Source organism: Astatotilapia calliptera, chromosome 23 (assembly GCF_964374335.1).
Source record: "Astatotilapia calliptera chromosome 23, fAstCal68.1, whole genome shotgun sequence".
Taxonomy (NCBI): Eukaryota; Metazoa; Chordata; class Actinopteri; order Cichliformes; family Cichlidae; genus Astatotilapia; species Astatotilapia calliptera.
The window spans coordinates 12,817,720-12,843,282 of NC_137443.1; the positions used below are offsets into that span (position 1 = coordinate 12,817,720).

At 41.8% G+C, this 25,563-nt stretch overlaps 1 protein-coding gene across 14 annotated transcripts in view; it reads left to right on the top strand.

Moving 5' to 3' along the window:
• Positions 1–25,563, top strand: part of celf5a (cugbp, Elav-like family member 5a) — a 187,638-nt gene that overhangs the window by 160,709 nt on the left and 1,366 nt on the right. For 2 of the 14 annotated variants that reach the window (XM_026158996.2, XM_026158998.2), the window contains exons 6-10: positions 4,442–4,588; positions 11,694–11,859; positions 21,491–21,706; positions 21,999–22,091; positions 22,892–23,035. In XM_026158996.2, coding sequence (XP_026014781.1) covers positions 4,442–4,588; positions 11,694–11,859; positions 21,491–21,706; positions 21,999–22,091; positions 22,892–23,035 — 766 coding nt within the window. The remainder of the gene's footprint in view (positions 1–4,441; positions 4,589–11,693; positions 11,860–21,490; positions 21,707–21,998; positions 22,092–22,891; positions 23,036–25,563) is intronic. The other 12 variants (XM_026158999.2, XM_026159006.2, XM_026159003.2 and 9 more) reach the window with 9 other exon arrangements.

Genomic DNA, 25,563 nt, shown 5'->3' on the forward strand with positions numbered 1-25,563 from the left:
GCTAAAGAATATAGTTAGGGCTGGATCAGGTGACCCTGAATCCTCCTTTAGTTATGCTGCATAGGTGTAGGCTGCTGAGGGATTCCCAGTGTTTTTTCTTCATTCACCTTTTTTACTCACTGTGTTTTTACACTTCTCTTTCACAGTGTGTCTCTGTCCTGTCTTCCTCCTTTCACTCCGACCGCTCACAGGAGATGGTTTGGGTTTCCTGTGGTTCTCTTTAGTATTGTAGGGCATCTACATAACAACATAAGTGCCTTGAGGCACCTGTTATTATGACTTGGCGCTATATTATTAAAAGTGCCGTAAATTCTGTTAACTGGTGATTGTAAATCAGCCATAGGTGTGAATATGAGTGTGACTGGTGCCAATGGTGAGGCCCTGTAACAGACTGCCACTCTACTTGTATAAAAACTAAACAAAGGAAAGATTATACAGAAAATGTACATGTAATCAAATTACATAAAGTCAGTATGCATATTTTGAAATATTCTTTGAGTTTTGTTAAAAGACTGCATATATTAAATTAGTAACTCAATGTTACTAATTAAATTTTTTCAGATCTTTAGTTTCTCTAAGTTGAGGTCCTTTGTCTTGAAATGATTGAAAAGTTGAATGAATGACTGAATGACCTGCTGCGACTAACTGAGTAACAAAATTAGCAATTTGACAGATTTTGGCACTCGCATTAAAGAGATTTAAAGCTCTCCGTAGACTCTTCTTTTTACAGTCGGAATAACTTACTCCTATTAATAAAGTGTTTTGTGTCATTAATACACTTTTCTTTTATATCCATCTTTCCATCACACTGAATTATGGTTTGTAGCGAGCTGAAGCCTGTCACGGCGTTTGAAAACACTGGACAGGAGGCTTAGGATGTTCTGATCCTGAGATGCTTTGGCTGTGAAAATATGTTAATACCAAGTACCAATGTGATACCAGTGTTTAAGTTTAGTGTGTTTTCTTCACTGTGAGAAAGAAATTTTAAATTATACTTTACATATAAGGAAACATCAGCAGATTCTGAATATATAAATATAAATTTTCTGAATTGTTGGTATGAAAAATCTAACTTATGTGCACCTGTCTTATTTCAGATCAGCGCGAGAGTCATTAGTCTGCTGAAATCTGCTGTCATTTACAGTCACAGCAGTTTCTCCTTTCCTCCTCACGAGGGTGCGGAGCTGACAGGAGGCAGCTGAAATGCAATCACATTTAACATACATGTTGCTGCGTTGACAACAACAAGTTGTGTTACTGCAAGTATAATTAGAACTTACACCAAACCAACATCCTTCGAGCTTCCTGCTGACCAAACATGATGAGAGTGAAAGTAAAAGAGTGACTCAGAGAGAGTGAAACTATCACCATCTGCTTTTTTTCAGCTCACAGTTTGCAGTTAAATTTGAAAAAAAAAAACAACAACATATAAACAGAAGCTGTTGCCTTCAAACTCCTGACATCCTGTTGTGGACAGGTTGCTGGACCATGGCAGAGCTTCTTAAAATAAATGTGAAAAACATTCCGACTGTATTATGTTGATTTGGAGTGTTGTAAAATTTTTAAAGTATTTCTTAATAGGTGTGCGAACAAAGTTACAGCATGACTGACCCCAAAATACAGGAAAACCATAAAGGTCTTCACTGTGAGACACTTGAAGCCAAGACACAGACTGTATCTCCCAGTACTGGACAGAGAACCAATCTTCCTTCTAAGTTATCAAATGCAAGCAGGCATTAAAGTTAAAAGAATATGAAATATATATCACTAGGTATGAGGCTTTATCTCCTTCATTCACATGAGGGTTTGCAGCTTGTGCAGCTTGAGCAGACACCAACACAACCATCCTTGGCAACGAGAAGAAGCCATAAAGAGGCAGACTTTCCTTTTGGTTCTAAGTCTCTGTAGTAGCTTTTTATCCTTCCTGTTTAACTCCCGCTTCTTCAGTGGCTCTCTAGGCAGCTGGGAGACACCCGGCAGGGGGATTCTGCTCACACTTGGCAGCTTAAAAATTTAATGAGACTTTCACTTCACACTTCATCCTCTTCTCTTTATAGCAATGGAGATTCTGCTCGCTGATATCCTGACAGGCCTAAATGGGAAAACCTCTGAGATAAACAAATGTGGCAATGGACGCTTAGCCGACAAGCCATAAAATTTACGTGTCCTTAGGAGAAACAGTGGGAGGGCAGTCTCAGTGTAGAGACCTTGAAAAAAAGCTTTGCAGCGAGTGGGACATACATGCAAGCGTATGAAAGCAAATGGCACAAGGCCCTTGTATAATAAGACAGGCCAATAAACTTTGTTTCTCAAGAAGGGACACTTTAGTTCTAGATGGCAAAGGGCTGACTGCAACGTTCCAACTTAATCTCCTTAACCAGAGGAAAAGCTCATAGTTCTCATTACCAAAGAGCGACCTTAAATAGCTTCTTTAACTGTGAAGGCGAGGTAAAATATTCAATATATACTAGAGCATCTTGTCTGTATTCTGCTGCACACTCCCAAAGTTAAACCTCATAGCAAGGTTAATCGTACAGATAGTAAAATGCTCGACAACAACAAACGCTAAACTTGCAATTGTGTCACTGTCAACCTTGAAGTGTCTCTGCTTAGTGTTAATATATGAGGTTTTGCTTAAGAGATTGAGAAGCATTAAGAATTTTTTTATTGTGTTTTTCTATCTCTTGTTTCTGTATTTGTTATAGAATCGTATATGAGTCAGAGTGAATGCAAGGCGTCTTATTCCCATCTGATAGAATTGCATTAGCATTGCACAAGCTAATTTCTCATTAGCCAGAGCCAGTAAGTGCTCAATTCGTCTGTTAGCCAACTAGCCTGCCAGTCAGTCAGTCACTCAACTAGCTATACAGTCAGTCTTTTAGTCGCACAGCCGACTAACCAACTGACCATTGACATATAGTACTGCAAGCCTGTAGTTCAACCAGCTAGCCAGGCTAGTTGGCTAACTGTCACTCAACTAGCTATACAGTCAGTCTTTTAGTCACACAGCCAACTAACCAACTGACCATTGACATATAGTACTGCAAGCCTGTAATTCAACCAGTGAGTTAGCCTGGAGGAGAGGGCTTGTGGGAATATTGAGAAATGTGGGGAGAAAGGCAAAGGAAGAACATAAAATCCATATGCTACAGTCGAAAAGGTCCAATGCCTGTCTTTGACCGTTTTTTGCTGTCTGTAGATATCTTTATTAGAGCGATACCTCAGTAAGGGAAAACACACAGAAAAGAGCATAATAAAGTCAAATTAATTATGCAATAATAACCTGCTAATGCAGATGCCATTTGTAACTATGCACCTGTTGTCCAACACAGCTTCTTCGATATTTGACTCAGATCCAAAACATTACCGCCTTTAGAAGTTTGAAAACTATAACCCAGTCCAGGCGCTTTACCAGTCACCACTGCTATTGACAATCTTGCATCAATTTCAGGGAGCCTCTTATCGTGACTGACACACAACCTTTCTACACTGTCAGATCAGAGTAATATTTCGGCCTTTTATGTGGATCGATTGGCCTGTTTGGGGGCGCAGAGGGGAGGAGAGGCGGAGCACACAAAAGGTCAACTGTAGCGCTAAATCATTTGAAGATTCTTTAATGAAGGGTGTGTGGCAGACACACCTGCTGGTTTCATTATTGGGCTGCAAAAAGGGGTAATAGTTTTGATATAGAAATGAATTGCCAAAGACACAGAAACGAGGAGGAGACTCAAACGGAAGCTGGGCAGAAGGAGAGAAATCGCCCTGAAAAGAAGAATTTTCTTTGAAGAGCACTTCTACCCAGGCCAGTAGGAACTGCTGTGCATTGCAGATCTTTTAACCTTAACAAAGTAGCTCTGATGTTACATATATGTACCGTACCGGATAGGGAAAAGCCTGGAAGGGCATGAGGGATATAAACTATTTATGATATAAACAGTGAGTCGGCTTTGCCCTGAGTGACTTTGTGTATGTCTCTCTCTGACTGAAAGAAAGCAGGCTGATCCTGTCTGCATATCTGAGCTTTTCACTCAATAAATAGAACATTTTTATTCTTAACGCAGCTGTCCGTTTTATGTTTATGTATGCCAGCCACAATTTTCTGCAGTAATGAAAAGCAAATCTCTGACACACAATTAGAGATGCTCACTAGGTATCGATGTTAACAGCAGTTGTTGTTGCAAATGAACATGGCAGACTAAGAAATTTGAAATAATAACCACTAACGTTCTTAATGCAGTTTTTTTTTAAAGTGTTGGTTCACAGCTGTCTCTAAATGTGTAGTTAATCATAAATGCAAATTTTCTCAAGGCCTTTTGCGTATATGTATGTACCACATTCATTTGCTGAGTGTAAGTGTGAGGGCTACATGCAGTTAAGTGGCTGTTTGTTCCCTCATCTGATTTCTTCCCTTTTTTTCTTTCTTTCCTTCTAACTCACTCAGGGTGCTTCCTCTAGCTTGGTGGTCAAATTCGCCGACACAGACAAGGAGCGCACCATCAGACGTATGCAGCAGATGGTTGGGCAGTTTGGCATCTTTAACCCAGCCATCGCCCTTCCCTTCAGCACCTACAGCTCTTACGCACATGCGGTGAGTTGGAAAAGGCATATGTAGCACACACAGTAGACTTTAAAGGGAGAAACAATAAGATTATATTTCATTTTATGCATGGATAATGGATCTTATTACTTTGTAGTACACATACTTAAAATTTTAGTAGCAGTGAGTTTCATATTCTGGCAATGTTTCACATCTTCACTCTCAAACAATGACATTTTAAAGGATTTGATATACTGTACCTAACACTGGAAGAAAAATGTTAAAAATATTTTATCTACTATCATTAATCACCATAAGCATGTATTTGCATTTGAGTAGGCAAGGAATAAGCGATGTGGCGACTGGAAATCGTAGAAAGTCAGTAGCATTCAGCGAGTCCAAGTGGCTCCAACTTCAATTTTTTTCAATATCGAGGCAGTTGAAGCGACTATCAACAAAAACAAGCCACGATGTATTTCACCATCTGACGAGGTAGTAAACATATTACAGGGTTACCTAAGCAGCTGGAGTTGCTAGCGACAAATCAACAACAAGCTGAGATGTCCAGCGACTATGTCGTTCCCCTCATGGTGGAACTGTTTTGCTTTAAAACTCTTATTTTATCATTTTTAGCCACAGCAGGCATTGGATAAAACCTAGCAATTAACTTGCTTTTAACTCGTGCATAGTGGCACATTTATCAGCTGAAAAGACAGAAATGTGGTAAACAGCAGACCAGAGTGACTACGATTGGGCCTCATTCATCGGTGGCTGGAAACGCTCAGCATAAATCCTGCTTTTGATTAATACAAAGCGACATTAACTCTTTATCAAGCAGACATAAAGCTAATTAATTTTTGACTTATTAACCTGAAAGGCAATATATTAAAGTGCTGCGCTCGCAGTATCTTCTGTATTGGGGGCAGTTGTTTACACTGCCCCCAAGTGGCCAGAAGATATGTGAAATCGTGTTTAATTCAAGAATTTGTTCCAACAGCCAATGAAAGCTGCAGATGGTAGATATTATATTTGGAGCCAACATCTGGAGAATTTATACCCTTGTGCCATCATCATAACTCATTTCATTTAAAACAATTAGATTTTAGGTATGAAGGCAGAATAACAAAATAGTGTAATTTTAATGTGGCTTGGACTCCATTTTTTCCAGTATAAATCTACAAAAATTCTGAAATCAAAGTTCTAAAAAAGGGAAACATGTTGGTGGTTTGAACGTAGGCTTTTTAACATCTTTTACTTAATAATCCATGTTGGGATGATGACTGACCAAAGTGTTAGAATTTACATCAGTCACACAGGCAAATAATTAAATGAGGATTCCGCTGTTGCAGTGAAACGTCTTTGAGCGAATTCACTGCACGCAGACTCTTTGTTCGCTGCTTTTTTCCCTGTTTTTCCTTACTTAGCAGATATTGTTGTAGGTGAAAATTAGCCTGGCAAACTATCATCACTGCCATCAACACCACTTTCAGCTCTCCTACTCTTAAACAGTACTGCCATTCCATTAGTGCCTGGATTTCAGCACTCTCAGCACGTAGACGCGCACACATTTGGTTAGCTTGTACCCTCCAACCCCTTCATCAGCTTCACTCTGCCCTCCCACCACCGCCCCCCCCCCCCCCCAGGGCATGGCACCATACACGCACACAGCAGACCCTCGGCTCTTTGATGAGTTCAGACAGCCTGTGCAGCCCCTCTCACCAATCGCCCCCTCTACCCACTATCACACTGCTTCTCTACCCTTCCCCTCTCCCTCCCACTGTCCCTCCCTCTGGGCCCATGAGATGCTTCAGGGGACACAGTTGACTCAGAATATTCCATGGGCAACTTATCTGCACACAAACTTTCTTCTCTCCTGCTGAGGCAGAGCACACACATGCACCCCCTCAGTGCATATGCCACCGCATGCACATACAGACACACTAACTACTTGAAGAAAACTAAAATCAATTGAATTGGGTTGGATGAAATGCTTTCTGTCCGACTCTGTGATAAATACCTGGGCTTTAATCGCCTAAATGCACGCGATCATCTGTGGAAAATATAATTTACAAAGAAGGAGCAGTGCAAAATCATCTTCTCCTGTACTTACTTAGTTGTTAAAGTTAAATATTTTTTCCAATTTCTAAATGCTAGGATTAATTGTTGATGTTAGCCGGGTCTTGGGGGCTTATCCATTTCCCTCATTTTCATATCACAGCCATGGGACCCACTGTGAAATGTGCAAATTGACCATCCCCGAGTAATTGCAAGGCCATCTCTTGTGCTCTCTCCAGTAAAACTCCCACCTTCATTACCATTCATGAAATGCAGCCCTTTCCCAGAAAATGTGGAGAAATGCAAATGTTTAAGGGGTGGTGGAGGCAGTAGCGGTCTGCAGGGAGACCATTGTGGCCCGCACAGGTTGGCCATGACTCTTATTTACTGTGGCACAGACCCGTGTCGACTCATACAGGCACACACAAGAGTATACACACTCACGCACAGTGCGCAGTAAATGCTCTTTCTCACTCCCCTCCCCACCCCCCCTCATATATACATATAATACGACAAACAGCAGGATGATGCGAGGAAATTGAGTTCGGAGTGAACGTAACAAGGGCACGGGGGATACTTTGGCATTAGAGAGAATCAATTACCATTAAATCTAAAGGAGAAATTGCACATATATGGTTTCTTGACAGAAAGATTACACAGCATGAAAGATGTTAGTGAAGGTGAAATTTTCCTTTGTATTATGTATGCTATGTAATAGCATATAATCACTTTGCCAAAATAAAGAAAGTTGGTTTAGAAACGCTGAGGCAGGCCAACCTTGGAGATAAACTCATTCCAGCTTTTGATAAAGTAATGAGTGTGCAACAGACAGCAATGGATTATCAGCAAGGCGCTTATTTTCATATCTTCCTTACTAAATGAATCTAAATACTGGTAGGGTCTGTTAGGTAAGAAATAATGTGGAATAAAGAGGAATATTAGTTATCTTGCATGCAGGTGTGCAGCAGTTATGAGTACAGTTGCATCACTGGTGCTGACTAAATGCACGCGGCGTGCAGCCTTGCTTCGCCTGTAGCCACAAGGAGGGTGCTGAAACGATACGATGAATGTTTCTTTGCTGCAAGATAAACTACATATATTCCCCAAAGACCAAAAAGCTGCAGTGACAGAAAAAAAAAGAGTTTATCTCTAAAGACACGCTATGCGTTTTCCTACTCTCCATATACACTAGCCAAGAGAAGAAGAGGTGGCACGGTATGGAATACAGACATTGGGAGAGCTCGTATATATAGTCATAACCAGCAAATACAGTAAATGGTAAATTCAAAGAGCTACCTCTCCACTACAGCAGTGGATAGGATTATAGAGTTGAGCTGACAGCCAGTAAATTGGATTTTAGTCAAACCAGGAGGAGGAGGGGCCTCTGAACACAAATTGGAGGGGGTACAACACTGACAACATATGCCAAAAATGAGAAATGTGCCATTTTCACGATCGACACAGACACCGGTGTGCTCTGACAGGAGACATCCTATTTGCAAAAGGTGATTTTATAAAACACAAGGCAAAGGAAAACGAGAGTGAGATTCCATGTTTCAGTCCAGCGTTAGTGATGAGTTATAATAGTTCTCCCGTGAAACGCTGAATGCGAGTGGTAAAACCAGCTTTTATTGCTTTTTGTATTTCCCCTTCACGACACAAACATCACATTGGCACACAGTTAGATGTGACAAAAGTCACTTTTCTTCTCTCATCATCTTAAGTGGCGTCTCTTTGTGAGGCTGGCCGTTTCAGCTTTCCCTGGTTCCTCTGTGTTTGAGTTAAAGTGAGAAGTTTCCTCCAGCACTTTGGCCGCCTTGCCTCCCTCAAAGATGCATTAGACAGAGCGTGAGATAGCTAAACTAGAGGAAAGCAAATGGTTTAACTTGGTGCTAATAGTGACAGTGTGTGGGTGGATCAGAAGGGAGAATGATGGCTATAAACTCACATTAGGAAACATCTCCCCCTGTTGGAGGGACTCGCATTCAAAAGGCACACATGAGAAATGATGGTTACAGATTACTGCATCATTTGGCTGTACTATAAACTGCCCCCGCACGTATGCACCAGCATGTGTGTGGCCTGATTTCACTGTGAGGACAGGCTTTGGACAGCTCCTGCATGCGTCTAGACACACACACATGCACGGTACAGCAAAGTGCATCAGAGATGAAAGAACCTATTATAATCTTTCTGTGAAAATACAGCCTTCGAGCATGGCGGTAACAAATGAGGCCCTTGAGTTTTATCCTTCAGTCTTTTAGTTATCCTCATTGACCCACTGTCTCTCTCGCTCACTTATTTTTTTTTTTTCCAACCTATTTCACCCCCTCTCTCTCCTCCCCTCTCGCTCCGTCACTGGCTGGTTGGGCTATAAGGGGTCACATGTGACAGTGCTGAGAGTCAGCGAGTCACAGAGCAGCGCTACAGAGATAATTGCCATGTGATAAAGAGGTGATTGCCTGCTAGCACCAGGGGAGAGTAATGCCATCAGGTTGCAATAAAAAAGCAGATGTCTGACACTAAATGAATGTTGCTGGAGCCTGGGCAACTTTCTTTGCTCCCTTTCATCTCGCACGTTTCTCTTTTGTCCCCGTTGTTTCTGTCCGCCTGTTCCTTTCCTCTTCCGAGAGGAAAAGAAAAATGGAAGAAAAGGTTGAGTCTGATGATGATGAAGACTCAGTTGTGCTCATTCTTTGCCAGAGACATTTGCTATCTGTTGGGTAGTGCATAAATAAAGGAAGAGGAATGGCTTTTGAATATAATGCCTTTGAAATTTTGCACAAAAGGAAGGGGGAAAGCGTAGACATATGAAACATAAAATGGAATGACTTTGAAAATTTCAGTCAACATAACCACTATGGTCTTTATTTTATTTATTATTAAAGACCAGAGTGTAATAACCACTGCTTTCCAACATAACTGCATGCTTCAGTTTCCAATTTGCTGGTATGAATTGATTTGCTGAAGCATCAATTAATTCGAGAGCTGCTATCCATGACAATCTGACGGCCGGCATGAAGGATTGCATTATCTAAAACATGCCTTGGGAGAGAAGATAGTATTCTGGGCATGCCAATATTTACTTCCACTGCGTTATTACAGCATCCGGACCTGCAGGTTGTACAAGGTCACAGGGCTGCCAATGGGTTCAAGCTTATTAGAGTCATCCCAAAGTCCCTGGTACCTCAAGACTAAATAAATAAATAAATAAACAATAGGTGGTGTTTCAGTAAGACTCTTCCTCCTGATGTCCAACCCTGTTCACGTCCTAATAGGAGGGCAATCACAAAATTGCCAAAGCAAGTGAGCCCTAGAACCTCTGGACCTATTTGTTTCTATGCCACTGCTTTTGTTTAGTTTCTTGTTCCATTTCAGGCTCTTTCAGCTATATCCTCTTAAAGCCTCAATTCATCTTATTTGGAAAGAAATGGATGATCCCCATTTGTCATGCTGATAAAATTATGCAAATGACAAAAGGCGTTAATAGATAGCAATGGCAAGGCATGTGGTTAATGGATGAGATGCCAGCACTGGGCATTCTACAGCAGGACAGCTGCTTTCAGGTTACCTGACAGGGGCACTAAGGGAAAATAATTGGCTTTTCCGTTGCAGAGTCCACATGCAAATACAAGCAGAGTGACATTCTATACCTTCGCTGTCTCACAATGTCATCATTAGTATTAGTCCCAGTGGCGGAGGAGTTTGATTTCTGCTCATACGAGTCTCAGGCCATGGCCATCGGTGGCTCTCCAAAGAGATACAAGCTATGCAGTATTAAACAGATGCAGAGGCGAGGGCAAGAAGCTGGTCCAGCTGCGTTTGTATTCCTATACCGCACAGTTCTGCATGTCTGATGGGAAGCTTCACAGCCTGCAAAAGATTGTTGAATCCCCAGATAAACCCACAGGTTCACAAACTGTACACATGAATGTACCAAGATGGATTTTCTTCTGATTTCAGTATTCAGCTTGGGGTTTGCACAGGAAGAGTTTAAGTTAAGCACAGAAGCTCAAATATTCTCTGTCATGCATGTTGTGTGAACAGGTGAGTATATGTGTGGGTGCACTTCAAGGCAGCGGTGCATGTGAGCATTTCCTGTGCACATGAATAAGCACTCTGCGTTTGATGGAAAATAGCTTCAGCGCTCACTTCTTACTTCATGCTAAGCAGAAATGCAGAGCGAATGAAAGACTATTGATTTGATCTCTTTGTGGGATCGGCCAGTGGGTGAAAATTGACTGCTATTAACCAACTGACTGTATATTACTAACATAGTCTGAAACCCGAGTTGCTCGCTAAGCTGACATTAAAACATTCGTTTGATGAGTCACAGTCTGAAAACAGAGTCAAACAACATTTTCGGCAATGAATAACTTTTCAGTGGCAAAGACTTTGGTCATTTACTGAAATCCCAATCCCAAATATATTCCGCCTTTCGTTTTGTTACTGGTTTCTGCCTGAATTAAAAAACAAGAGAAACTTAAAATATGGATGAATGTCAGGATACATCATCACAAATACATCACAGAAATTAGGAACGAGTCCGAGGAGCAGGGGGAGGGGACGTCTGTGGCATTTCTATAGCTACAGCAAACAGTATTGTGAAGTTTGACAATTGTAAGGGGGGAAAAAAGCATTGCAACTCTGCAAACTTTGCCTGTTCCCTGAGTACAGAGATAATGTGCACATGTCAATGCCTTGATTTGTGTGAGCCCAACAGACAGCTATTAAATCGTTTCTGCAGCTGGTGACAGGCTTCCAGCTGGGAGGAGAGACAGATTCACTAAACATAGGTTGACAGGCTTCTTTTTTCTTCTCTTTCTTTTATTCCGCTCTACTTTCTCTGTACTTTTCATGCACTATCCATCCATCAACCTCAACATACATCCCTCCCCTCTGTTCTACCCGTGCTATGTTTCTCTCTTGCTCTCCTTCTCCCGTCATTTTTTGACTACTTTGAAACTTACTATATTTTTCATTACCATCTGTCCTCCCCTGACCTTCCTTACATCCCTTCTACCTGCTGCTCCCTCCTGTCTCACACGCCCCATCCGACCATCCTTTCCTCCACCCATCTCTCCGTGTCCCTCTTCTTTAGCTCATGCAGCAGCAGGCAGCCATCATGGCAGCAAGCCACGGAGGTTACCTCACGCCTAGTGTGGCTTTCCCCGCCACACAGATCCACCAGATGGGGGCGCTCAACATCAACAGCCTCCCGCCCACCCCCATGACCCCGGTGTCGGGTGAGTTTCATCAAACCCTGGGTGAGCAAACAGTTTCATTCCCTTTCCTCTTGCTTATGCTTGTTTCTTTGTACCAGACCAGTGAATGGAACATGCCTGTATGTGCATTTACATGTTAGCCTTTATGTGCACAAGCCAAACGAAAGCGTGCCTCATTTCTGGTGATCCAACATGATTCCTCTGGAGGGAGAAAAAATGAATAAAAAAGTGGGATTTGCATGTTTATGTTGTTTGTGAATGCTAACAATATTTGGGGTTAGTGTAGTAGCAGCAGAAGAAGGAATATCAATAAGTAACTTTACAGATAAGCCGCTAATTTCCCCGTAGTATTTTGACCTTGTGCTTTAAAGCACTTGTGCATGATCTGCATGCACTTGGTTTTGTTGTCCATAACAAACACCTCCTATGCAGATCCATTACAGAGGAAAGGGAAGGACTTTGAAACACCTACCTACTGCCTAACATTTGCTTATTCAGCAGTGTTTCATTTTTCTTGAGACAGAGAACTTCAAGATTCTCCACTCAACAAAAGCATGAGCCAAAATAAATAATACAGTAGCAAAGTCTTTGTTGTGCTCCCCTCATCTACTTTGCCAACACTGCAGTATTGAGTTTTTAAGGTGATGTCTTTGGTAACTTTAAACCAGTCAGTGTGAGCATCATCAGCACAACAAGGCCTAGTTTAGGGTTTTCTTTATAGGCATCATAAGAATCCCGTTTCTGCAGAAATTGCTGTGCTTTATCAAATTCCTGCTGAACTGCAGTTTACGTTGGGGGAAAAAAAAAAAGTTGGTATTTTTTTTAATTTACAATTTTTCTGTCGTCCAGCTTAACACAACCAACAGTCAGTTGGATTAATAAGTGAGAAAATGAAATGTTAGGGACTCTTCTTAACCATTAAATTTACCCTTTAAAATCAATTTATATACATTTACAAAAAGTGAAAGAATGGAACATGGCAGTGGGCACACATGCCGTATGTGTAACGTATAATTTTCACCTTCAGCAAATATATCCAGAGAGGAGACCCATTTGTCAAAAATGCACAGTGATGTTTTCAGTGCAGTGTGTGCACTTTTGGGGTGGCCGTAATCAATCCGAGACAGTGATTAAATGTGGAGCTAAGCGTTGCTGAGAAACTCATATTTTGATGCGTATACCTCTGACAGTGCTCGAATTCACATCTTTGTGTTCAGCATGCATACCTGTATTTGGCAACACAATAGTGCTGATGAAAGACAGTGCAACTGAAAGGCTAGGAACATCTCTCCCTGCCTCCCTGCCCTTCTATCTTCCCCTATCTCTGCGTGTGCGTGTGTGTCCGTGTATACATAGCTTTGTGGGGACCAAAAATCGGAAGTTTACGATGCTTGTGGGGACCAACAGCCCTTCCCATGAGTTTGAAGACATTTTTCAGACTCAAAATGTGGTTTTAGTGTCAGGGTTACAATTGGGTTACAGTTAGGTTTAGGCTGAGGGTAAGGATTAGGTTTTTGATGGTTAGGGTAAGCGGCTAGGGAATGCATTATGTCAATTAAATGTCCCCACAAAGATATGAAAACACATTGTGTGTGTGTGTGTGTGTCTGTGTGTGTGAGGGCTTTGTCCAGTCTCTTCTCTTCTGCACTGAAAATCAGTGTCTAACTCTAAAGGAAGTAATGCTGATTTTGCTTTTGTCTGTAATTCAGTGTTTATAGATAGTTATCAGTTCTTGGGAAAACAGTAGAGAGCAAGATATTTGTGGTCATGGGGCGTAAGAGGAGAATCACAAGTGTCTTTAAGCCCGTGATCCTGATGTGTATGAAGTGGTGCTATTTATGTAATTTTGACCATGCCTCTATGCAAGCTTCCATTCACTGATTAACTTTTCTTATTGCATGTAATACATTTTTAATCCCTGAGAGAAATCATCAATTTCGTGAAGTTCCAAGGACTATCATTAATATAAAATATCTTATTTCCCCTTTCTTCATTGGTTATTATGAGTGTGGTTGCCAGCAGTTGCAGCAGTGGTAGACTAACGTGCTGCTTTGGTATACACAGCTATTTTCTCTCTCCCTTCTCACACTTGTGGCTATGACTTATTTAGAGTTCATTGAATACATAACATTACTGGCAAGGCTGTCTGTATAAGTAGGCCAAGAGACTCTGACACTACTGAGAGACTGTAGGATGTCTGCCACGAGTCAGTGGAATTATTCATTGTAATATCAGAATCTGTTTTTTGGGGTCTGGGAGCACAGCGCTTCTCTGCTTCAACAGAGGTTTAATTTATGCATTAAGACGTCTCATCAGCTTAATTAAATTCTGACATTTGGCAGTTGTGTACAAAAGCATAAAAGGTAGAAAGGTTAATGTCCCCTTTCCTTGTGAAATGAGAGCTATTACCTATTGATAGCCATACTACTGCCTTTCTGAGTGACACATACTGCTCTGCATTAACATAAAGCTCCAATAATGGTTTTATAGATGAAAACCCTTCCCGATCTTGGGATAAAAGTGTGATGTGACACTAGTCTTTTATTTAAATGATCTCCATAACCTCTGCAACATACCAAACCTTGTTTGACAGCAGGCTTAAGTACAAAGAGGCTCCGAGGTTAAGGGTGTTACCCTGAAAACAATGAGACATCCATTTGATCAACAGATGCACAGCATTTAAGCTTGATGGTGCATAAGCCGTTTGCCAGATGGTTCAGCTGATTAGAGCATGTATCCTTACAATGATGCATGATGATGCTTTTTGAAAATAATGTTCACCAGGTGCCGCTCCCTGAGTGCTGCAGAAGAAATAAAAGTTAAACAAAAGAAGAGAGAGAGAGGAAAAGCTGGATTAAGAGGGGGGGGGGGAGATAAAGAGGGTGAGGGAGGAGAGGAAGGAGAAATGGAGAGAGATGTGAATCCCGCTGGGTATATGTGGTGAGGAACACGCAGTGTCAAGAATGCTTTGTTAGGATGTGAGAAGTGTGTAATCAAAGTCGCTCTAATGTTCTGTTGCATGGTGCTGCTCTACACTGAAGATGTGCATGCACAAGTGCATATTACACAAAGTATAGTGCAGATGCTCCACAGCAAGAGACGAGCCCGTTACACTTAGAGCCAGCCCGAATGTGCCACAACATCCCTGCTGGATTCAAACATGGCTGCACCATGGATACGGAACACTTCGGTGGTGACAAAGCACCAGGAAACTAATGAGCTGTTTGACGTGATGATCTTTCTTAATGCCACCTGTCCTCTATGGCTTCCTTGCACTGGCAAGGACTAATTCTAACACAAACAATCAAAGGACAGGTAAGCGAAGATATTTATTTAGAACAAAGCGTCAACTATCCTTCACGTTTAGATCAAAACATCACATCCAAGGATAGCGACAGTCTGTTCAGAGCCAAAGGAAACAGCTGGAAAGATGAATACCTGTGTGTCCCAAGTGATGGTGTGACCTCGAGCTTTCAGTCCTTCTTAGTCTGAAATATGCTTTTACTCTAAGTGCTTTCTTTAAGGCTGTAGAGATGTCTTTCCAGTGCAGGCAAAGGTAAAAAAATAAAAATTTAAAAAGTGGCTTGTTTTTCATGACACTTTGTCTGACGGATGAGTTGCCATTGTTCCTTAAATGCAAATGTTTCTTCTCAGCTTTTAGATTAAACCGTGACTCTGGCATCAAAATAATTACATTTCTCAAAATTAGAAGTGAGAAAAAGGTAGCCCTTTTTCTGTTGCCTTCAAGTTTGTTCAGAGGCCACAGGCACTCTTCTTGCCTTGACCAGATTTGATCTCCGGTGCACGCAGGCAGTGGAGCTTCACAAGCTGCCCAGCTGGTCTGCTCAGGCATCTGAAAGCCAGGCACATTGCTTTGGTCAGTGTATTGAATGCATATGAGCTTCAGAAGTAGAGCAGGAAGCACTGGAGGCTTAGTAGTCTGGAAGGTTTTTGTTTTTGTTTTATTATCTAATATTTATTTAGTAATAAATGATTTGTCGAGTTTCACATAGTTTCATTTTAATATCAGCTGAAAAAATATGTTATAATATTTTTCGTATAAACTAAAGCAAATTAAGATTGTATATCACATGATTATACATTTAGAGGTTGGAATCCTTTTTCTGGCGGCTCACTTTGCTCATTGCAGTGTGCAGGGAAATAAATTGTGTGGTCTAGAAGTGTGTGTTTACGCTTGCCTGAAAGGCTTGGAGGTCTCTCTCTGTTATCTGTCCAGCTCTGTACTTGGGGAACTTGTTTCATATTTGAATTGCAGTTTGGAGGAAGATTCTGTACGAGAAGGTGCTGCTGAGCCTAGAGTGCAAATGAGTCTGGAAATAGATTAGCATTGCATATAACATATGGTCAGGGGATCCTTTCAGTAGTTGCATTTTTATTAATTTTATCAAGCATGCCAAAGTGAGGACTGTAAGTGAAGCACCCTCCAAGACACTATAGATATGCGATTTACAGACTGTGGCTCAAGCTGTGGCCACTGGTTTCTCCCCATGAGGAAGATGTTGATTAGGTGTTTGAACTTTTACGCTATGGGATTTGTTCCCAACAGATGCTAGACGCTGGCATCATTAAAGTGCAGTTCAATCTTTGCTGGAATCCTTTTCCTCAGGTGTATTGTGTGTTAGATCCCAGTCTGCTGTTGGATTTTTTTCAGTTTCTTGTTTGTTTAGCTCTCATTTGCCGTTTTTATTTTAAATATCACTTGTGCTGTTTCATATATTTTTACCTTCTGTACTCATGTTCCCACCCACCCATTGTGAATACCTGACCTGCCGTAGTTCATGCCAACCTTGTCCTTCCCTTTCATCTGTATGCTGCCTTTTTTCCTTATGTGAATAATGTTCCACGCATTTTTCTTTCTGCATAACTTCCGTTTCAAACTTTTCCTTGCATTATTTCCGTACTGCTGCCTCCAGTGTTTTTTCTATGTACTAAAAATCTACCATGAGTAAGAATTTTTTCTTTTTTTTGGAGTTCCATGCTTTTGAGTCTTTCTTCTGTTGGAATTTCATCACGTATCATATGTACTCAGTATAACAAAACTAAAGTAGCCCCAGGATCTGTAAAGTGGAGCTAATGTTGAGGTTCCTTAAACTTGCCTTCCTTTCGATGACCAACAGTAAAGTTAGTATAAAATTTAATGCAGGAGCTGCTCTGCTTCTCGCTTGGTTTATAATGTCATTGCACATTTTCTTCTTGAATTTATGTTTTCAATCGCCATTCTTCAAGTCTTATTTAGTAAAGAAGGATGATTGTTTTTAGAATAAACAAAAATAGACAGTCAATGGTTACTCTCAGTCGGAATGTCCCCACATAGCAAAAATGGTATGGCCCCAATCTGGACCACACAATGTGCTTACACGTCCCCACATATCGCAAAGAATAACGGCCCTTTGGTGGCCCAGATCTGGTTTGCCAGAGGTGGCCCACAAATGGGCCAGTTGCAGAAACACTGCTGGCCCTGTGATGCCCCAGATGACAGCCTAATGTGTACCTTAATCAAACCATGTAATAACAACAAGTGGCGGAACATAATAGTGCAAAAGTAACATGGAAAATCTCCATTCAGACAATGAATGGAATGATTCTTATATAGCACTTTCCTACTCTTCAGGATTCCTCAAAGTGCCCTCTACAACATGCCACATTCACCCAATCACACACTTTCTCTAAACTGAGACTCTAGCAGAGACTGGGTTCGAACCACTAACCTTCCTATCAGTAGGTGGCCTGCTCTACCTCCTGAGCTACGGCCACCTACAAGGAAAGATGAGTAAACCGTTGTTACGTTCCCCTGAGGGGTCTAGGCGGGGAGGGGGAAGTAACAAAAGTGACCGGGTCAGAAAAAGGAGTCAGGGAGGCAAAACAGTTAAATAAAACAGTTTTATTGAAGTAATTCAACTAAAAGAGACGGACAAGCCGTTATCACCATAAAAGAAACAAACAAAAACTCAGGCGTCGGTCAGTAAAGCAAAGTCAAAAGGAAAGCGCAGCTCACTAGCTGGAAACCACAAACACAGCTCACTAGCTGCAATCACCACAAAACACAGACAGCTCACTAGCTGCAAACACCACACAAAATGGCACTCTGGCCCAGAGCTCACCTTTCCCTGGGCTTAAATCTCCTTGATTACTGACGAGAGTCAGCTGCACAAAAGGGAAAGGTGGCACCTCAGGCAGAAGAGGTAGTGTGACACGCCCACACAGGCACCTTCAGGAGGAGGCCCTGCTAGGGCCGTAACACCGTCACTAGGTTTTCGATAAAGTTTACACTCACGAACCTGTCAAATCTGTATTTGAAACGTTGGCTATCACAGCAGTATAGTATTGCAACATGGCATTTGGGTCTGCTCACTAAAATAGGAAAATAGGAACATAAATAGTGCCATCATTGCCAGACCTGGCCCACATCTGGTTGACATACACCCTGCCAGGACACCAGTCAGTCAGAAGTGTCAGCTAGATGCTGGATCCGGGCCAGACCTGTTTTCTATGGGCCTGGGCCACATAAACAAAACCATAATCGAGCCAGATATGGCATGCCATCTCATAGACAGTGCCATCTACTTCAGGCCTGTCCCATATCTGGATGACATACGTCTTATCATGCCAGAAGTCAGCCAGCAGTGCCGGCTTGATACCAGATCCGGGCCAGACCTGCTTGCTATGTGAGTCTTTGATGGCCAACATGTTGAAGTTGTCACTTCATAATGGAAGTTCAGAAACCATAGTGGCTATGTCCACTGCAATTTTACTAGTATTTATTTTTTACCCTGGCTATTATTTGGTTATTTGTTTGGGCTCACTGCTACTTAAGCCAGAAAAGCTGTTGCGGCACGGCTGATCAGAGTTAAGTCATCAGCGTACACTTGCATTTTCAAAACAATTTATTAAATGATCTGTGGAGATGACAAGCAAGGGGGAGGATTTCACAAATAATTAGCGTACTGACTGAAAACTACTTATGTGCTTTGAAATATTCACTAGATGAAAAATTATATTAAACTCTGTAACAATAAAACACATTCATTTGTAAGTTCATTTGTTTTGTGTCACACTTGATTTGCTTTATAAATATTTATTCCTTATCTAAAGGGCAGTATTGAAAGTCAGAGTTCTTCTTAGGATCACAACTGGACTTTGAAAGCTACCCCCACCCTTACAGTGTTATTCACAGAAGACAGACATTTTCTCTTTGACTCTAAATGCGTCGCATTTCAAATCAGTTAGATGAAAGCATCTGTTTTGAGTACTTATTACTTGCTCTGGCAAAAGACAGTCCTTCTGCCGGTAATGACTGCACTCTCCAGTTTGGGTATAGCATTCCTTGTTGATTTCAATATATAATTAGCATAATAAATACTTCTGTTGCATGTGAAGCCTTTTTCTTCAAGGAGCAAATCAACTGTTTTTCCCTCTAAGAAGAAGCTTTCAAGAAGATGAGAGTAATTTTGCTTCCACAACATAAATATATGTATTGGACAAACACATATGGATACTGTTTAGCGTTGCAGTGTTCCTTGGTGAAGTCATAAAGAACAGTAAATTTATAGTTCAGAGCAAAATGTATGGAATATGTAATCCTCTGTCCTACAGCTTTGTATTCACTCATGCCAGAGTGAAGAACAACATGTCATTACAGCCTGATAGTTGCAAAACATCCTGACAGCCACATGTATATCAGCGCTCTTGGGTGCGCATTGTAAACAAGCTATGAATGCAGTTTTTCACAATGCAAGAACTATGTGTCCACTGAGGGATAAAATGAAAATATCTAGTTCAGGAGACTTAGTAATACTTCCCTTTTTCACTCTTTACTGACTGGAGGTGCGATAATATAGTGTTTATAAGACTTCTGTTTATTCCTTGCTGTGGCATTTCCAACATGATGAACAGACTGGACTCAGTGGCCCCAATCTGCGACTTCTCTCGTGTGTTCTCCTTCAGTACCGATGTCATATGTAATTGCTGACCTCGGAACTTATGAAATTGCACATAAGGGGTCCGTGCTACCACCGAGTACTTCTGCTGCTGCTACTCCTGCTATCACTGCACAACTGCTGCAAATACATAGGCGTGTGCTCCCACACTATGGCTAAGGCTTGGAAAATGAATTTGCCTGATGATGGAGAGGGTGCATTATCTGGTGGTACAGTAAAGTGCGTGTGGCCTGAGCAGACTGGCTGTCTCTAGCCCTCAGAATAGGAGCGGCGCTCTCCTGGGTCCTGGTAGGAGAATGGGCTGAAGCTGCAGTCTAATTCATCACAGCTCTGCAGGAAACAAGCAATCATGGGGAGGCTTCATAAAAAAAGAGATAAAAAAAAAAAAGTAAAAGAAAATCAGTGCAAAAGACACAACAGCTCTCGCTGGACTGGGGCAACTCCCCTGGTCACTGCATCTGCCTCCTCCACTGTCAGCTTCCTCGTGGTTTAAATGCTGAGACAGGGAGAGACGATGGAGAATAAAACAGAGTAGGAGAGGTGAGGATTGAAGACAAAGGGGTAATTATTGATAGAAAGCAATAAAAATAATCCAACATAGATGATAGGAGTCAGCAGTAGGAGGTTTCAGCTGGTAATGTAGTTTTGGGGTGATGTAATGCTTTTGAGTAAGACCCCAGCTCTGGTGATACTGCGTCTTTTTTGTTTGCATTGCCACATATCTCAGTGTACAATTTGGGTGAGCTGGTTGTGATTGTGTACTCTATCTAATCTACTCATAAGAAGTCCCTTATCGAGGTCCCAGATTGTGGAAATATGGCACGCTGAAGGGTTTCTGTGACAACCTGGGCTTTCTGTCCAATCAGGGCGAGGGCTTTGAGATTGAGAGGTGGTCCTCGGGGGAGCTGTACTTCAATGAGCTTGGATGCTTTGCCACAGAGAAGCGCTTTTAGAGAGACCATCACAAAGTGAGATTCTGCTGAGAATGGGCACTTTGACGTCCCCGCCATAATTGGAAGCACTTTCTAAAGGAGGGTCCTTTTTAAAATGCATTGAATGACAGAGAACACGGAGCATCCAATTTTGATTCCACTCATGAACCCTTCTGCAGCTGCCTTTCAGGCGTGCGCCATATATGTTATGACCCACCCATTTGTCAACCTGCCAACTGTTGTTCTTTTGTCTTCTTTTTTTTTTTTATGATGTGTAAAAGTACGAGACATCTTTGTGTATTTGCTACCTGCTCATTCAAGCAAATCTCCCCCTGTAATCTTCTTCTATCTAGTCTAGATCTGTTTCCCCTTTTTCTTTTCTTTTCTTTTCTTTTTTTTTCTCAGAAGTTGCATAGTGGTTTCATCATCTTGAGCAGTACAAGCCAGCAGGGTATCGCACAAACACTACAGACAGGCTCATTTTTCACAGGTTGACTCCCCAGCTATCCTGCAGGATGTGTCACGACAAACGGCGGATATGTGACAGATTCACGTTGCACCCGTGTCCTTGCATTAGAGAGAAGACACAGTGTAGCTCGTGGTCACGAGTTTTGTGTGTTTAATGTGTGAGTGTGTGCGTGTGTGTACAGAGAACTGTTTTTCTCGGCACTTTATGAGAAAAAGGGTGTCTGCCTGCTAGTGTAAGTCTGAGTGCTGTACAACTCTTGTAGTATTATGCGCAGAGATCCAGATGAAGTGCTCAACAGCCAACCTTTTTCCCAGCAGGCCTCAGTTCTCCACCAGCCAACATCACCACCTCCGCTGTACCCAGCATCGTCACGCCTATCGTCAACGGATTCACCGGCATCCCTCATCAGCCCAACGGACACCCTGCCGTGGAGACCGTTTACACCAACGGCCTGCCGCCCTACTCCACCCAGAGCCCCACTGCTGCCGACACCCTCCAGCAAGCCTTCACTGGTGTACAGCAGTACACAGGTAGGAGACAGAACGGCTTTGTTTACGATTCTGTTATTCTGAGGTTTTGCACTGGCGTGTAAACACTATAAATGAGTAGCAGCTATGAGACAATAACTGCAGGCTATGTGGTGCGTGAGTAGCGTGAGGTGGTATGTATTCAGATAGTGTAGGACAGCGCCTCAGAACGAAACATCAGAGAGGCTTTGACCTTAAGCATCCTTGACACCGTTCTCTGTGGGATCCCCGATTTTACACTCATCTCTCTCACATTCCCTCCTTCCTTCCTTGTTCTACTGCTTCGCGTCCGCAGCGATCTACCCGGCCACTACGCTGACTCCCATTGGCCAAACGCTGCCCCAACCAGCACAGGTCATCCAGCAGCAGCAGCAGAGAGAAGGTGAGGGTGAGAGAACATTATTGCTTTTACACTTCACATGCCTCATACTTTGTAATGGCTAAACGGGGAGACGAGCACGAGAGACCAGTCTTGCTTTGCTTTTACACTGTACACACTTCATTTTGAGTCTTGTTGTACAGCGAGAGAAGAAAAACACTCTAACATCATTTTCATTGTGTTTAATAGATAAACAGAGCGGACTGTGTGAGACTGTAAACAGGTCTCGTCTCGACATAAAACATGGGGATTGATGTAGAGTAGTATTATAGTAATATATAGTAATAGTGATAAGTAGTAGCATATCTTTTATAATAGCCAGCTGTGACAGTAAGTGTGGATGAAACACACATATAAACAACATCAATGAAAATATGGTTGCAGGCAAATTGGGACAGCTTATTTGAAGATTTTCAGCTTGCAATGTGATGATTTTAATAAACTCCTGTTGCGTTTTTATTAAATAAAATATATAAAATAGCAACACATAATGTATATTTTAATTATGATTTGAGCCTGTGCCAGGTGTATGCAGGAACGGTGAAGATACATCTAAAGGCCACATATGAAGGAATCATGAGAGTGGATGCTCATGCATGAATGCTCATTTCAGCCTGTACTGTCTAATTCTACCAATGTTAATTAATCATTTATTTATTTTTTGTATGATGGGTAGTGCCACATATGTCTGAGACAGCTCTTTGCACATATTCTGTATTTATTTTGGGTAATATGTAGGTCTGAAAAAGACAAACTGACTGCTTTTTCTCTCTTTTTCTATCAAACTTTCGCTGTATCTCTGCAACCAGGTCCAGAGGGTTGTAACCTGTTCATCTACCACCTGCCACAGGAGTTTGGAGACAATGAACTCATGCAAATGTTTCTGCCCTTCGGTACCGTCATCTCCTCTAAGGTCTTCATGGACAGGGCAACCAACCAGAGCAAGTGCTTTGGTGAGTCCTACAGTGCAACATGCACACAGTCCAAGACCAACTTGATATAATATGAAATTATATCAAGTCAATTTGTATTGACCCCGGCTTGAGAGATAAAGACACTTGGTTCTGAATAAATCTAATAATAATAAATCAGTCTTGGTGTATACAGGTTAAATAGTAAAATGTTTGTCTTTTCTTTATTTTCAAACACACAACACAAAATTTTTTATATATATATAATGTATATACCATTGCCTCTGATGACATTTGACAGCTCACAGACCTGGAGGACTGAGCGATCTTACCCCTGACAGACTGACCTAATTTTGCATCTTGATGACTGTTGTGTTTTGGCACCGGCGCTTTTAAAGCAATGCGCAGAGTACATTGCAGCCAAAATAATCGGGATGTAGTCGATCAGACCGCACGTCCTTGTTTCTGCTTGCCGGCTGTGTGACCTGGAAACCTTGAGGTGCTGCATCAGCATCCTCATCACCATTGTGTAACCCCAATATCTGTCAATACCTTCACCGCTGAGGCTGATTCACACATTTCCACACCTCTTGTCCCATTTAGCTCTGGCAGCCTACATGCGCGTCCAACCCCAGGGCTTACAAAAAGGCAGGCAGTGATGGTTGAGGGGAAGGAAGGAAAAGGACAATTATAGATCAGCTTTTGTTTTCACTTCAGGGAACCAAAGAACCTTGGGCGAAATTGATCACCAGTTCCGTCTCCCTTGGGGGACTTAATAATATATAAATTCATGAAAGAGGAGCTATTTGCAGTATTGACTTATGCACTATGCATTTACAACATAATGTTAGGCCTGGGGAAGGAGGGAACACGTGTGTAATTAATCTAGAAAGGAGAAAGAGGGAATAAACTTAGATTGATGGGGTGTAAAAGACAGAGAAACTGAGCTTAGACCTCTAAACGGGTATCTCCTCTCTGTTTCTAACCTGAACGCATTAAGGTGATGGCGGGTTAGGAGGTCACCTCCTTATCCCGTCTCTATACTTTCTTCAGACTTCCGTTCAGCTCGGCTCTTTGTAGCGCAACTTTTCCCCCGTAATGGGCCAAACCTGAGCCAAGCAGGCCATGTAGACTCCCTCCCATGTGGTGGTGGACGTGGAGAGCCTCCTGCTGTTTTTTTCATGGGTCATCAGCTGTTCCTAATGACACCACAGACACAGCGGAGCGCATCAGTGGAGACACTCCACTGAAATTTCTGGTCACTGAATTCTCAAGGCTTTATTTTTACACATGATGGAAACAGGATGTTCATAGGTTTGAGGAGGTGGTTTATCGCGGGGAGGTTTTGTGTGTCTGCAGCAGATTTGTCTCCTATGATCATCGTTCTGTGTTTGCTCTTGTTTTGATCAAACTCATTTATTCAGTGATTTTTTTTTCTCTTTCACTCATTCACAGGTCAGAAAATTAAAAGAATAGCACTGAGTCAATGAAACTTTGTAGGCGTGTTAACCCTCAGTCATTAAATTTCGAAGGTTCAAAATCCACGCAGCTGTAAAGAAAGTGCCTGCATGCTATAAAATATAACATTTATTTCGAGTTAGGGTCATTGGTTCTCTGCACTGTTTCATCATTTTATTACACCGCACAAAATCAACAAATGCATGCTTCTTATCCAAATCCTGGACATGTCTTCATCTCTGAATGCAGCTTAATATTATATTCCCAAATAAAAACAGTCAACTAGGAGAGAGCGTGAGCGCAGAGCGATGTCGTTTGGCAGTAACAGCCCCAAACTTTTCGTGGCCTATTTTTCATTAAAAAGCCACCTCGTGTCCGGCTGTCACGAGCTCTGAGCAGCTGTTAGGCCGCACCGCAGTCCTTCCTGCATCAATAACACCATCTAGACTTCCGTTAGAGGTACACAGGACGTGATGAGGAAACCAACAGAACACTTACATTTTCATTATGATTGCCTTTTTTTCCACCTGTTTCTTTTTTTAACAGAGTAATTTACAGTAAATATTATTCATAAAAAATTACTAAAATTCTCCCCTAAACGCTTGTTAAGGTGCCTACATTAGGGCTGTGCGATATGACCAAAATCTCATATCCCGATATAGAACATCTATCGTCCGATAACGATATAAATCACAAAAAATTTTATATTTTCTGTAAATTCTGTGAATCTCGGGTAGGTGAAGTGTTTCCAGCTGCGCGTCTTGTACCTGGAGTCGAGTGTTTTAACCGATGCATGAAACTACACATTTTTAGACATAGGTTGTAAGGCCGCCGTTTTCTTTGTGAGTATTTATTACACGGCGTGCTGCGGGGAAAGCCTGTTCTAACGTTTGAGTCTAAGGTTTCTTTTTTAGCACCTGACGACTATTTTTTTGCTTCTCATCCATCAATACTCTGCATACTTTTTCATGTGATTCCGTTTATTTTGAAAATTCTCAACAGCATCTTGAGCTTTATTGTGAAAGGTTTATGTGGAAAATAAACAAGCGGACATGCGATGGTTTTACCATCGTTGTTGCTAACGACAACGCATAAAAACAGGCGCTTGTCCG